Source organism: Elgaria multicarinata, chromosome 12 (genome assembly GCF_023053635.1).
Source record: "Elgaria multicarinata webbii isolate HBS135686 ecotype San Diego chromosome 12, rElgMul1.1.pri, whole genome shotgun sequence".
NCBI classification, from domain to species: Eukaryota; Metazoa; Chordata; class Lepidosauria; order Squamata; family Anguidae; genus Elgaria; species Elgaria multicarinata.
This window is the reverse complement of record NC_086182.1, coordinates 11,149,127-11,164,203: the sequence shown is the minus strand read 5'-3', so window position 1 is coordinate 11,164,203 and position 15,077 is coordinate 11,149,127. Positions and strand designations below refer to the sequence as shown.

At 40.4% G+C, this 15,077-nt stretch overlaps 1 protein-coding gene across 1 annotated transcript in view; it reads left to right on the top strand.

Annotated features, from left to right (window-relative positions):
• The window catches only part of PEBP4 (phosphatidylethanolamine binding protein 4), a 281,906-nt gene that overhangs the window by 235,686 nt on the left and 31,143 nt on the right, over positions 1 to 15,077 (top strand). Inside the window, exons 5-6 of the mRNA XM_063139396.1 lie at positions 6,588 to 6,633; positions 13,355 to 13,471. Coding sequence (XP_062995466.1) covers positions 6,588 to 6,633; positions 13,355 to 13,471 — 163 coding nt within the window. The remainder of the gene's footprint in view (positions 1 to 6,587; positions 6,634 to 13,354; positions 13,472 to 15,077) is intronic.

Sequence of the window (15,077 nt, the reverse complement as noted above, 5' to 3'; positions counted from 1 at the left end):
TCCCTTATTTCTAACCAGACAATGAGCTGCAAGCCTAGAATGACCTAATAACCAGCAACCACCTAACTAATTTTCGAAGTGGTTTGGCCTGGTCATACTATTGTGATGGTGCAACATAAGCTCTTTCTTTCTAGTGTGTCTCCCCACCAGCCCTGCTGTCTGCCATGAATGTGTGGAGTTGGTCTTGAGTATCTATGCATTATGAGACCATTCCATGTAATAAAGCCAATTACAAATCCTATGACTTCATCCTGGAGTTGCCGCCATATGACACATTCTTCAGTAACCTCCACCTGTAGGCCCTAACATCGTATTTGAGTAGGCCTTCAGACTGTAGCCTTTCATTCAAGGAAACTTGCAGTGTCTCATTAAGCACTAGCCCCTCCCTTAAAAATTAAACTTTCAGCATTGTGCCATTTGTTTTGTCATGGGACATTTCTTCAGGAGAGGTTAGCAAAATGTGACACAATTTTTATAAGATATGGTAGTTTTGGAAGCTTCAACTTTCCAAAGGGCAACCGTTTTGAGGCTTTTCAAAAGATATGATTGTCAGAATATGCACTGCACCCACCCTCTGAAAATCAGGAAGGCATTGATTTCAGAGACTAAAAAGGGAGCACTCGAAATGGTCAATTACTATTGAACAATTGGTGCTGATTTGCAAAGAAACCAGTATCATAGATCAGTTATTGACTCAGTCATTGGAGTTGTGTAAAACGTACTGCCACATCACAGTATAGAAATTCATTTCAGTTTATTTTAATCAGTTCATACCCTCCAGCTGAACACGGACTTGAATGAAATCTGCAGTTGAAGTCCGTACATTTCAGAACTTGCAAGGTGATTTACTGAACCCAAAAATGTATTTGACAGTATGCATACATTTGAAATAAGTGGATGAAAAATGTGTAAATTTGAAAAATGAGCACAAATGCACTTTATTCAATGGAAGAAGAATATGTACATTTCAAAGATGTGCACAGTTGATACATACATTTGGAAAAAATACGCACAACATTATGCACAGATTTTCCTTTGAAAAGAAAAGCTCACAATATGATCCAGATTCTAATCAGAATGAGCTTCAAGATGGAATTTAGGGAAGTTCTGTGAGCCTGGGTTTTGCTGATTCACACATCTATACTGAGGCATGTCTACATGTTGGTTGCCCTCAATCCTAGCTAGATGCTGTAGCTGAATCCCTAAAAACATAGACCTGGGCCATGGCTAGACTAGGCCTATATCCCGGGATTGTCCTGGGATCATCCCTGTGCATCCAAATGACACACAGGGGCTGGTCTATGACCGAAATAAACAAACATTCATTCATTCATTCACACAGGGGATCCCGGGAGCAGGCAGGGACAACCCCTCCATTTGCCTGGGATAATCCTTAGGTCTAGCTAAGGCCAGAGTTATGGTATCCTCCCGTTTATGAAAAAAGATAAATAGCTGTCTGGAGAACTATTTAGCCATTATTATTATTATTATTATTATTATTATTATTATTATTATTATTATATTGTAGTCTCCTCTTGATGGAACACTGGGTTCCAAAATCACATTAACAATTCTCCAAATATATTTCATCCAGCCAGTAAAACTATTCTGCAGCTGTTTGTCATGGTCACCCAGCTTTAGGCATATTTTCTGCACCTTTAACAGCTATGTGAAAGTTAGAAATTCATCAGGCGAAACTTTTTCTGGTATTGAGATGCAGCAATGTGGGCTTTACCTGTTGAATTTCTCCTTGTCATGAAACTATTAAAAATACAGGAGTTCTGCCAAAAAGTACAATGCATGGCTTCTGTTTTGACCCAAAAAGTCTGGGAACTAAATGTTTTCAGTTATCCGAAACAGTTACCAAGGTACTTCTTCTAGTGAAAATAACTGATACTGCTGGAGTAGGTCAAGCCTGAAGTATCTTAGCAATATGAGATGTGGGGATACTACTGGATTAATAGCGGATGTTGCAAATCAGAATTGGTATACATTGTCAGAGTGGTTTGGAAAGAGGGAATAACACTTTAGTAGCAACAGATGTGGTATGCAATGCCTTGTATAAACTGACTTATTCGTTCCTTGTTCTTTAAAACTTTATAATCCTCCTTTAACATTTTCAACCCTAACTTGGCTTCCTAATGATTCAGCAGAATCAAATAATTGTCAAACACCTTCTACTGGATTCTGAAAATTCTTTGTTTACTGTAGCCCAAACAGAAGGGGCTGGAGCTTCTCCCCTATTGTTTAGCTTGGGGGGGGAAAGGAAACTAAAGGGAGACTTGATAGAGGTGTACAAAATTATGTATGATGTGGAGAATGTAGATAGGGAGACATTTTTCTCCCTCTCCCATAATACTAGAACCCGGGGCCATCTTTTGAAGCTGATTGGTGGAAGATGTTCTTATGTTCTTAAGACTGTAGAGAGGACTGTCTGTTTTTGCAAGGCTGTCTTGTATTTGTAGTGTATATTACCAGCCTTTACCGCATGGAAGACTATCAGAAGTGTATGCCTCCACCTTGTCAGAAGGCCCAAGTCTCAACTGCCACCAGCAGACGTGTGCTTTAGCTGGGCCAGTCTGGGTCTATCCCTTGCACTATCTTGAGACTGAGAAAATGTAGCCCCCACCCTCACCCCCAGCTTGGGCCTGAAAAAAAGATTAACCTGTTGAGGGAATTGTAATGATTGATAAGAATTTTTGTAAGATAAGGCATTACTGTTTAAAATTTGATTGTTTATGTATTTTGTATTAGATCTTGTAAGCGTCTTTAAACAGTGTTTGGGAAAGCTAGGGGCAAGCTTCAAAATTTTGGATATCATCCCAGTATAGAGCTGGAAACGTAACAATATTCCTATTAGTTTGCCTCAGATGTTTTAAGTGTTTGGGATCTTTTTAATCATGCGCAGGAATGAAGTACAGTCCATGAAAGCTAAAATCAATTGAGGATTTGCCATAGGATATCAATAGGATATGTTTTGCAGCCACACTGAATTCCAAGTGAACAGACTTTCACTCAAAGACTCTGGAGATTTTTTTAAAAAATAATGCCTGGGTATACCACAATTGGCCAATCTCTCTTTTCCAAGTAATTTAAATATCCCTCATCATGCCTGAAGTAGCTGGTATAAAAGTCAGTGGGTGCTTTCCCTCACAAGGCTAAGTCATCACTGGATCATTTCACAGGTCACACCTAAGATGTTTTTAATATACGCCTAGCAGCCTAAAATGTATGTGCGATAAGCATCTGCTTGCAAACATATGAATCATAATACAGGTACACTCATCAGGAAGCTGGAACTGGCAGTAGCCTTGTTGAATGTACAATCCATGGTAAACATGGTTAATGTGTGAAACAGCCTTTATTTAAACCCCCTATGCATTTGAAAGAATCACTTCTCTCAAAGGGGTATATAAACCCTTTCCCCTAACCTGTGCTACTGTATACTCCATGTTTTTGCCTACATGGATCAATTGGATTGTGGCGTTTCATCAGTCCCTCCCATTGCGCACACTTGCACACACACGTTTAACTTGTTTCACTAAAAGGGCATTGGGGTAATTTAGATTACAATAAAAGTGAATGGAGAAAATTGAATGATGTACATCCAGGTTATTTAGGTTGTAAATGTTTCCAACGCAATGTAAAATGTAATTGACAATGTAATTGCTACATTATATTGCTACAGAAGATAAGGAGGTGTAACTCTTTATTTATTTTTATGTGTACTTCCAGGAGGTTTTAATCTGGAAGCAAAAAAATGCATGAGTAACATTGGGGGTGATTACAATCCCCAAATAGAATCTTCATATAGTTTACCCCTTTACTATAAACAGTAGTCTTTAAAACAATTTCAAATGTTTTTATTACATTGGAGTCAAGTATTTCTCATTGTTTGACTAAACTGAAGTCTATTTGACCCCAAAATCAGATTTGTAAAGTACCTTTTGCACACATAGGAGGATTAAATCAGCACCTGTTGCAAACATAAAGGCTATCTTGGCTACACAATACACTCAGTGTCTCTTTTTAATACTTTCCTTTATTAATGTTATTCTTATGTGACAGAAGAAGCATAAGATACTTTTTAGCATCATGCCTGAAATCTCTTATAATGGCATTGACATTGCTGGAGCTTTGTTGATGAACGTAATAATAATAATAATAATAATAATAATAATAATAATAATAATAATAATAATAATAATAATAATATACCGCTCCATAGGTGAAGCTCTCTGGGTGGTTTATGGTTTACAAAGATTAAAACAATGAACATTAAACATCAATATACAAAATTTAAAACCATAAAAGCATGAAATTTAAAAACCATAAAAGCATTTATACACACTCACACATTTGAAACAGCTATGAACTCTCAGCAGGTCAGTTACAAACTCAGCATATGCTGTTAAATGCCTGGTAGAAGAGAAAAGTCTTGTCCTGGTGCCGAAAAGATAATAATGTTGACACCAGGTGGGCCTCATCGGGGAGGTAATTCCATAATTGGGGGACCACCACTGAAAAGGCCCTCTCCCTTGTTGCCATTCTCTGAGCTTCCCTCAAAGTAGGCACCCAGAGGAGGACCTTAGATGTTGAGTGTAGTATATGAGTAGGTTCATGTTGGGAGAGGTGGTCTGTCAGATATTGTGGTCCCAACCTGTGTCAGGCTTTATAGGTTAAAACCAGCACTTTGAATCAGGCTCAGAAACATATAGGCAGCCAATGCAAGCAGGCCAGAGTCAGTCTTATATGTTCAACCCTCTTGGTCCTTGTTGTTAGTCTGGCTTCTGCATTTTGTACCAGCTGAAGCTTCTGAACCATCTTCAAAGGCAGCCCCACATAGAGTGCATTGCAGTAATCTCCCTTGGAGGTTACCAGAGCATAGACAACTGAAACCAGGTTATCCCTGTCCAGATAGGGTCGTAGCTGTGCCACCAACCAAAGTTGGTAGAAGGCACTCCATGCCACCGAGGCCACCTGAGCCTCAAGTGACAGAGATGGTTCTAGGAGAAGCCCTAAGTCCTGAACTTGCTCCTTCAGGGGGAGTGTAACCCCATCCAGAACAGGTTGAACACCCTCCATCCGGTCAGCAGAACCACCCATTCACAGCATCTCAGTTTTGTCTGGATTGAGTTTCAGTTTATTAGCCCTGATCCAGCCCATTTTTACAGCCAGGCACTGGTTCAGCACATCCACAGCCTCACCTGGTGAAGATAAGAAGGATAATTAGAGCTGTGTGTCATCAGCATACCGATGACAATGTACTCCAAAACTCCTGATGACCCCACTCAATGGTTTCATGTAGATGTTGAACAGCATGTGGGACAAAACTGACCCCTGCAGAACCCTATACAAGGATACAGCTCAGAAATATGCAAGATACCCTTGCTAGGTTTGCAGGCATACTTTAAGTGCTGTCTGTATGTGCCAGCCTATGTGTTTTCTGAAACTGCAGTGACCTTTTTGCCATTTCAAAGATATTAATTAGCCACTGCCTGAATTCTTGTGCACACAATGGTGTCAGGGCTTTTAAAGCTTGCTTTTGTTGCCCTCCTAGCAACCTGTTGCCCAGATAACAGGTCCAATGTGATCAGTCTGTCAGTACCTCTGTGCCACAGTGACAGGCACAGCCTGTGATTCAGAGGAGTTCTACAATGTACTGGGTTGCCATGTACAAGGGACTGACACTTTAAATATAAATTAGCAAGCAAACTACATCTCCTACCAGCATATTTGTCCTCCCTATCCTTTTTCTTGGTTTAGACACAAAATAAGGTGCCAGGCAGGTTTTGGAAAAAGCAAAGTTGAAGGAAGCTAAGTAAACTTGCCTGGCTATAATCAAACAAGGCATCATAGTGAGTTGTTGTTGTTGTTGTTTTTGTTGCAAGGAGGTAACTGAAAAAGTAGTGTTCATTCTTCTAGAATAAAAATTGTTTGTCAACAGGAGAAATTAACACAAAAATGTGCATCAATATTCATGTGAACTTTAACACAAAAATATCTCAAAGTTCAGGACAAACTGGAGATTGGAAAATCAAGGAAGTGGGAGAAACTGAAATGGACAGATTTGTCCATCCCTAATCACAACTGAAGTTGACTGTGGAAAGTAATCAGGCTGCTGTTCCCTAGTTGTGCAACCCCCATTCGCCATGGCTAGGAGTATGGAGATATGATGGGTTAGTTGTGGCAGCCATACAGACATAGTATTGCTGCATGATTATTGGTGCTTTCCTTGTGTAGTTGCTAAGGGTACTGTCCAGGAGCACCAGCTTGGTTAGTGGACGATAGAATAATTGGCAGTCTGTACTACTGAAAGCACTGTGATTGCCCATTTTATTGGTTTTATTTTTAGCAAATGTCAGGAAACCAAGGCCTCCAACTCGATATAAATTTACTACCTTTGGATTATTTATTTCTGGCACTGGCAGGTGTGGATCCCATCACTGCTTGCTTTATGTATTTGCCTCTTTCTGTTCTTCTGAACAAGGTCCACAAAGTATGCAGAATAATGAAACATATCGCCTGAATGTTCTGTTTATTGCAATGCACCCAGTTAAACTGCAAAATTATTCCTGTCTTTTCAGGGTGCTGAACTGAAGAATGGGAATCTACAAGGCAATGTGTTGTCAGGTAAGCAGAAGCTGGACACACCTTGCCCGTTCTCCTCTAGAGCCTTTGTGTATCAGTAGGTCTTGGCACTGAATGGAAAGCGGTGTCTCTGCAGCATAGGTTTCCATTTTTGTGTAGGCGTTCCAGATTCTCATTCATGTATATAACAACAACAACAACAACAGTTTATTGTGGTCAATAGACCATTCCAGCAGATAAAAATTTTTACATACAGCAAACTGAACATACCATTAACTATTAACTATTAAAAGTCAGGCGATCATAGAAGATCTAAAAGAAATGGCCAGGTTCAAAAACTTGGCCACTTGCTCAGTGGTTGATTTGTCTATATTACAAAGTAAAAGAGATGTTAAGAATTCAGTTGGGTGACCAGGATAAAATTGTAAAATAGGGTTTAGAGAACCCTATTTTCATGTATATGTTTTTGCTTAAAGACAAACAAGGCTACAGCCCTTCCAAGTACAGCAAGATGAGCCCTTAAGGCCTATGGCATTGCCTAGTGTCACTTTTTCCTATTAAGGAGCTGTCCAGCAGTTCAAAAGAAGTTTTTCTTTAAAGCTCTCTTAGGAATAAGATAGATAGCTCCCTGTTAGTGGAGGGATAATTCTGAAGAGTGTGATGCTGGGAAGGCAAGGATCAGGAGATGTATTCGGGAATGAAGAGAACCTGCAGGGGAAAGCTACTGAAGGAAACTTTCCATCAGCCTTGTCTTTTGTTCAGAATTTTAAACAAAGGATGAAACCCAACCAACACCCATGGTCTCTTTTTTGATTGTACCTCTTTCTCTAGTCCAGTAATCTTCAACTTTTTTTAGACCCAGCATCCACCTCTAGTCCCACTTTAAAAAACAACATGCATATCCATTTTCCCTTCTTTCTCCTTTTCTTCCCACCTTTTCTTCTTTACAATTAATTTCTAAAAATATGCAACAGCTATCACATTTTATCATGGACGCGCATGTGCACACACACACACGCACCCTAGCCCTTCCATTGCACCTGTAAGAGCCTCATGGCCTCTGCTTACAAAACTGCCATAGGTGTCTCTTCCAAATTGCTGATAACATTACAAGAAATGAATAACACAATTCCTGCTCAGCTAATATTTGTGAACCACCCAGAGAGGTTCAGCTATTGGGTGGTATAGAAATATAATAAGTAAACAAACAAACCCATGGTATTTTGTGTTCATATTAAAAGAGTTTGTTCTCTTTATCTTCAAATTCCTCCTCAAACTCCACCTATTCTACAAAGCCTATCGAAGGAGGGTCAAACCTCTTTTAGCCCAAGGGCTGAATTCAATTTTAGAGACACTCTTAGGGGCTGTGTTCCAGTGGTGGGCAGGGCCAAAGGCAAAAGGGTCAGGATCAGAAATACCAGCATATTGTATCTTAAAGCTCTTACTGCCAGTAATTAATCCTTAGGAGAAGCAAGTCTATCTTTTTAAATAAGTAGGGGGGCTACACAAAACCTGGGAAATCACCAGTCAATCAGTGGTTGAGAAAAGGGACCAAAGGAAGAGGTGCAGTCATCTGGGAAACCCTGAAGTTCCAGATTGGGACTCCAGGTGGGCCAGATTTGGCCCATGGGTCTGAGGTTCAACATCCCTGGCCTATGACTTATTCTACAAAGGATTCTCATTTCTAGCTGGATCGCCCCAAGGGTTCATCTAGTCCAGCATTCTGTTTACACAGTGGCCAACCTGATACTGGAGGTAGCACATAGCTATGAGGATTAGTAGCCATTGATAGCCTTCTCTTCCAGAAATTTATCTGCCCCTCTTTTAAAGCCATCCAAATTGGTGGCCATCACCACATCTTGGGGTAGTGAATTCCATAGTTTAACTATGTGCTGTGTGAAGAAGTCCTTCCTTTTATCTTTCCTGAATCTCCCACCAACCAGCTTCGTGGGATGACCCCAGGAGAGGGAGAAAAATGGGAGAGGGAGAAAAATGTCTCCCTATCCACATTCTCCACACCATGCATAATTTTGTACACCTCTGTCATGTCTCCCCTTAGCCTCCTTTTTTTCTAATAATGTCTGACTTGAAGTACATGTCACTGCATTTATACACATTCTTCCCTCTTTACTCTTCTCTCTCTTTTTATTCCTTCATTGAATATTTTACATTGCAAGATCCTTGAGAATCTGTTTTTCCTATGTTACTGTATATGCTCCTTTGAACAAGCAGAAGTGAAAAATATTAACAAAGCTACCTCCTTCCTGCACAGAAATTGGCCCACCATTTGGGGGATCATTCCTTTTTTAAAAATATATTTATTAATGTGTAGAAGGCCATGCACTGTATCTCTCAAAAACAACATAGCACACATCTTCCCTAAAAGTTTTAAAGAATTAAAAATAAAAGAATATGTCGGTTTAACTTCCCTGCTTTGATTGCATGTGAAATGGTTAAAAAAATCAATAAACAAGCTGAATGCTCCATTTATATTATAGTCACAGGGACTCTTGCATATGAGAATTTTCAGAAATATCATAGAGGGTATTGGAAATATGCTGCTTTTCAGTTTCATGCTTTCTAGTAGGGGTAGATATAGCAACAGTGAGCATTCCCCTAATTGCAGTCTCAAAAGGAGCAGTGAATCTCAGCATTAGAACAGGAACTGAGAGGTATTATTTCACACTCAAACTGGATAGCAAAGATTGATATCTTCTTTAGCTAATACAGGAAAAAGAAGAGGTGTTAACAGTACAGTGGGTAAACTTTTCCATCCTATAGGAAGCTTGGCAAAGTATTTCCCTCTCCTTTTGCCCATCCAACTCAGTTTCTTATGGATGGTTTCCTGCAAGTGAGAAACAAATAGGCAGCATCTAATCTCATGCTGTGACTGCCTGAACAACCTCAGCTCTAATCCCTGCTAAAATCAGCAGCTAATTGTTCTGAACATTTGAAAAATATGAACTACTATGTCTTCAGGCGTTTGTATATATGAGGCTAAAATTGGTTTGCACTTAAATTGGTCTATAATGTAAAACCTATATTGGCTAGATTTCTTTCTCATGGACTGTCCTAGATCAACAGTATTAGCACATGGCAAAAATAGCTTGACAGTGTGAAGAGTTTGCCCCATTGCACCAGCTAGTGGATTTGCAGGATTGGGTCCCAGCAGAGACAAGGCTAAGCTTCTTGCCAAAAGGGACAAAATGTAGAAAGGACATCAGCTGTGAATCAATGGCATTTGCATTAAATGGTTTTAATAATCTGAGGTGTTGTTCAAGGGGAGATGGATTTCCCCCCTCTTGATCTGATTAGGCTGTGGAGGAATTTTAGCCTCTCCAGTCCCTTCACATCACATCCTCTTTTCTTGAATCCAATCTGAAATGCCCTTCGAGCTAAGATTGGGGTTTTAAACAGTTAGGGAGCATCTGCATACATAATAGCTCTGCATGGTATTAGGCTCTTTTTCACAACACACATTGGGGGATGGGGGAGCTGTCAGGTCACTAGCGATGCATTAAAGCTTGAAGGCAAGCAATACCCTGGCTTCATTTAAGTCTGAGCTCTCCAAGAACTGAGTATAGTTCCAACCTGCTGAGTACCTACTACAACCCATGCACTACATAGAGCACATAGAAACCAAACTAGATTGAATTTTAATGGTGTTTGAAGCTGGGAAGCAGAGGAGCTGTCTGGATCCCAACTTTGTAAGAAGCATCCTTTTAGGCAGGAATGCAGATTCTAAGCCTCTGTCATGGTCAAATTCATGATACTTGAGGGAAGCTTGCCAGTCCTGCAGAAATAGAAAACAATTCCTTCTTGACTCCAACAGCAACCAAATACTATCCTGAACTCAAACATGATGGGAATCAGTGACTGCAACTTTTGCTGGATAGTGTGCATCAGAGTAGATTCAAATTTCCACTCAGCGATGAAGCTCAATGGTTGACCTGAGGTCAGTCATTGTCTCTTGGCTTGATAAATGTCACAGGTTGATTGTGAGGATAAAAATGGGGAGAGAACTATGTACATTTTCCTGACCTCTTTGGAGGAAGGGGGAGATGTAGTTGTTATATTAAATGGGACCACAATACCTGACGGAATGCCTTTCCCGACATGAACCGACCCGAACACTACATTCAATATCTAAGGTCCTCCTCCGGGTGCCTACTCCAAGGAAAGCTCGGAGGGTGGCAACAAGAGAGAGGGCCTTCTCTGTGGTGGCCCCCCAACTGTGGAACAGTCTCCCTGACGAGACCCACCTGGTCCCAACATTATCATCTTTTTGGCGCCAGGTCAAGACTTTTCTCTTCTCCCAGGCATTTAGCAATATGTAATGACCCTGGGACCCTGGGTCTGTTTTTTGGCTCATCGTTTTTAAAGTTGTTATACTGGTTTTAAATGTATGTGTATTTTGCTTGTTTGTGTGGTTTTTTAATCTTTGTATATTGTTTTTAAATGTTTTTATCTTATGTGAACCGCCCAGAGAGCTTCGGCTATGGGATGGTATACAAATGCAATAAAATAAAATAAAAAATAGTACAGCACCTTTCCTTGCACTTCCTACTCCATAATGCGCCTACCCTTTAAACACATTCAAGAGCTTCCCCTTCCTTTTTCTGTCAAAGGTGTTTATTGGCATATTCACAGATGCACTCTTTGTGCAGTCACAATGTCTTCTAGTAGTATGTATGGCCTTGCCTATCTGAGACCCGAAACACCCCACAAATTCAGGTTCACAACAGAATGATATTCATCACACACGGCTTTCCCATAACCTCTTTCTTTCTTTCTTTTTTTCTTTCTTTAAAGCAGCCACCTAGGCTGGATTGTCCAATGAGAGACTAGTGCAGGAGGGGAAGGAGCAGTTTAATACTTCCCCGTCAATTTCCACCTCCAGATTACCCCCTTTCAAAATTACTTTTGACCCCATAGAAAGCAACAACTACCTCTGCAGCTCTCTGCAGAGCTGAAAAAAGTTTGGAGGGGCCAATCTGGAGATGAAAAACTGATGGGGAAAAGAGTATTAAGATGGTTCCCCATGCCCAGGTCAGTCTCCTGTTGGCAATTGCAGCCTGGGTGGCTGGTTTAAGGGTGGGGATGCCAGGGAGACAGGACTACGTGAGATTAACAACATGTGTAGTTTGAGCCTCATTCCAACATAAGTAGAAGAACTACAGTTAGGTTTTTCGAATTCCTCCAATTAGGTATTCTATAAGGGTGAAGATGGCAGTTGAGATCACTTCTAAATTGATAGCTGTCTGATTCTGAAGTCACTAGCTATCTGAAGCAGTGCTGGCTTTGAATTTTTCAGGTTCAGATATCAAATCCATAAGTAGTTAGCAATCAAACAGTCTGAATTCAAATGATAATTGCCAAATACCAAGTACTAATAGGCATGTTAGCTACCATGTATTGAGGAAATCAAAATACTGTTTTATGTCAACTAGCAAATACTGTCAAAATAATATAGCACTATTGCACGCCAGTGATGAAGTACTGCGAATATCAGTTGTTAGATATTGAAAACAAATTTCTAAAAGTCTGTGAAGCCTCATCATCTAGCCAGAAATAACTTCAGTGACTTCAGCCAGGGAGTCCATATCATACGCTTGCCAAGTATTTGGAGAACAGGTGACATCAAAATTCGATCAGGAGAATTTTGAGGGGCAAATTTGTTTCATGCTTCTCTCTGAGAGAGCATTACATAGCTTCAACACCCACAGGGAACTACCATCAGGTGCAATTAAAACGACAACAAAGGGCTATAGAGAAAAGAAAGTCAGAAGGTGGCAAGGTTTTTCCAGACAATTTTCCTTAGGTACTTGTTCTCAAATAGCTAAAGAAAAACCTGAGAGGAATAGGTTGTTTGGGTGAAGAGCTGTAGAATGTTGAATAACATGATAGATTGCGAGCATGTGGTAATGAGAAGCAGACTGGAAAAAGTCTAAATGATTCCCTTCAGGGAATGCTTTGGGGCTTGGATGTCATCCATCAGGAGATGGGTTAAGAAGGTAAAAAGAGGTGGGGTTTGGAGAGAGAAGGAACAGATCTAAGCTTGAGTTGCTGGGAAAGGTAGGCGAGGTTAAAGGGAGGCTTTTCCAAAGGAAAAGAGACAAGAGCATGCCTTCATGCAATTGGCACAGAGCCACACACCAGAGGAGACATGGCAGAAAGTAAGAAAGGGTGAAGAAAGGTAATCAGAGCTCACACATACACACCAGGTGCTCTATAAGGAGATATGAAATTTACACCAGCAATCCCTATCTGCTTTCTTGTCCGTAACTGCCCATTTAAAAGCCACAACAAGAATCCAATGATCTGAATAGAACCTCTCTGAATAAGGATCAGAGGTTTGTTTGGCTCTAACCTGGAGAAAATAAACTAATCTGGTCCCGAAGTCTGATGCTGTGTACTAATGCAAGTAAAGTTATGTGGAGTAATATAGAGTTAAAAACAACAACAGAGACATCCTTGAGTGGTACAAGGGATATGGCAACATATCATACTGGGATAAGTGTAACTGACCAAGAAAATCCCCCCCAAAAAAAAAAAATTGCAGGAAGTAGGGGACTGGATATATAGTTCCTGGCATCAGTGAATTCAACAAATGAGATGGTTATAATGGGTCAGAAAAGGAATAACTGGATGGTTACTATTACAAAGGCACCACATCTAGGATTGTCAATAGAATGGGTGTCTATTGTAAAGAGAATACTACAATGCATATTCTGAACATCTTTGTTTTATTTCCTTTATTCAGACTACCGCCGACCCACACCACCATCTCAAAGTGGCTATCACCGCTACCAGTTCCTCCTCTATGAACAGCCAACTTATGAAGACATATCCTTGAGTCCAGAGGAAAGTGCATCCACAGGTAAGAGATCGTGCTACTTCATGCCCCAAGCAAATTTATTCTTTCAGTATATTAGTTGCAGGAAGAGCATTGGTGCATTGTTTCCCTCCCATTGATTTCTCTTTCAGCTTGGTAGAATTTCTTAAAGGGAATGATTGTGGGGATAATTGATAATGCCCCACTAGGGGGCATGGATGTGTACTATGCAGAAGATAAGTTACAGTGTGGGAGCCAGCTGTTCCTGCTGGTATCGCCAATATGAACTCTCAGTGTCAATTGGAGAGGAGTGACCATGTAATCGTGTCAGCTGTCTAGGTCAGAAAAACTAATAACTTGGGCTGCATTGTTTAACACACTCAAGTGAAATTGTTTCTCAGGTTAGGTGAACTCATACAGCTAGTAAAGACATAAGCGGTGTACTGGTTAATGTCAGACTAGGATTGAGGAAAGACAGGCTCAATCCCCACTCAGTTATGAAGCTCACTGGGTAACCTTGGTCCCATTGCTCTCTCTCTCAGTCTAACCTAATTCGCCAGGTTGTTGTGAGGATAAAATGGAAGTGGGGTGAGAAACATTAATGCTGCTTTGGGTTCCTTGGATGAAAGGCAGAATATAAATGTAATCAATCAAATAAATAATAATGAATATTGCAAGCTGTTGGGCTGACTGCAATCTACAGTATTACCCCAGTTTGGATTCCCAGTGAATGTTCAACATTTTTACATTTTCACTTTCAGGCCAGTGTCAGAAAAACACAGGGCACGCCTAGCTTATTCCCTACCCCTCTCCCATCCAAAGCTGTTCTTAGAGTTAGGCATGCTTGGGAGAAACTACTGCCAGAGGATGACGTGCTTGTGAGAAGAGCATGCCTGTGATCTTGAAACCTCACTTCCTTAAAGTCACAGAGTCATCTGAACTGAGGTTTCTCCTGCAGTTGGTTATGGTTTTCTTTTCCTCGAAAAGAGCAGTTTGTCCGAAAGGAGCACATCCCTTTTGCTTTGATCTTTATGATAAATAAATATTTATGTACCCTGTTCTTTTAGCGAATAACAGCAAAAATTAAGACAGTGACTTATTAAGCTAGGGTGCTGTTTTATTTATTTTGTTTTATGTTTACCTTTATGGAGGGTTTCTGTTTTCCCAGGATAAATCTTTGTTTATTCTTTAGTAAACTAGTTAATTTTGCCCTGGGTTATTCAATAAACTCTGGCATATGCCTATATAAGCATCTATTGCTTGGCAGTATGCATATAGCAATCTTTATTAGGAATGCGCTGGGGAGTTAGAAAGCTATTGCATTATGAATAGAACTGTTTAGGCTTTGTACCTATCCCAAATTATCCTATTTATGTTAACAAGTAACCTACTTGAGCTTAAATGTGTTGTAAATTGACAGAATTAGGTGCCAATGTTAAAACTGCTTTGTTTAGTTCTGAACATAGCAAGAGGTCTGCTGGATCAGACCAGAGGTCCATCTAGTCCAGCATCTTGCTTTCCACAATTGCCATCCAGATGTCTCCAGGTTAAGGCCGCTCTGTACCCAGACCTAGAATTGAATGAGACCTTAGCACCATGGAGAGTTGACCCATGCTGAGGAATGCCTCAAGGCTGTCACCCTGGAAAATAC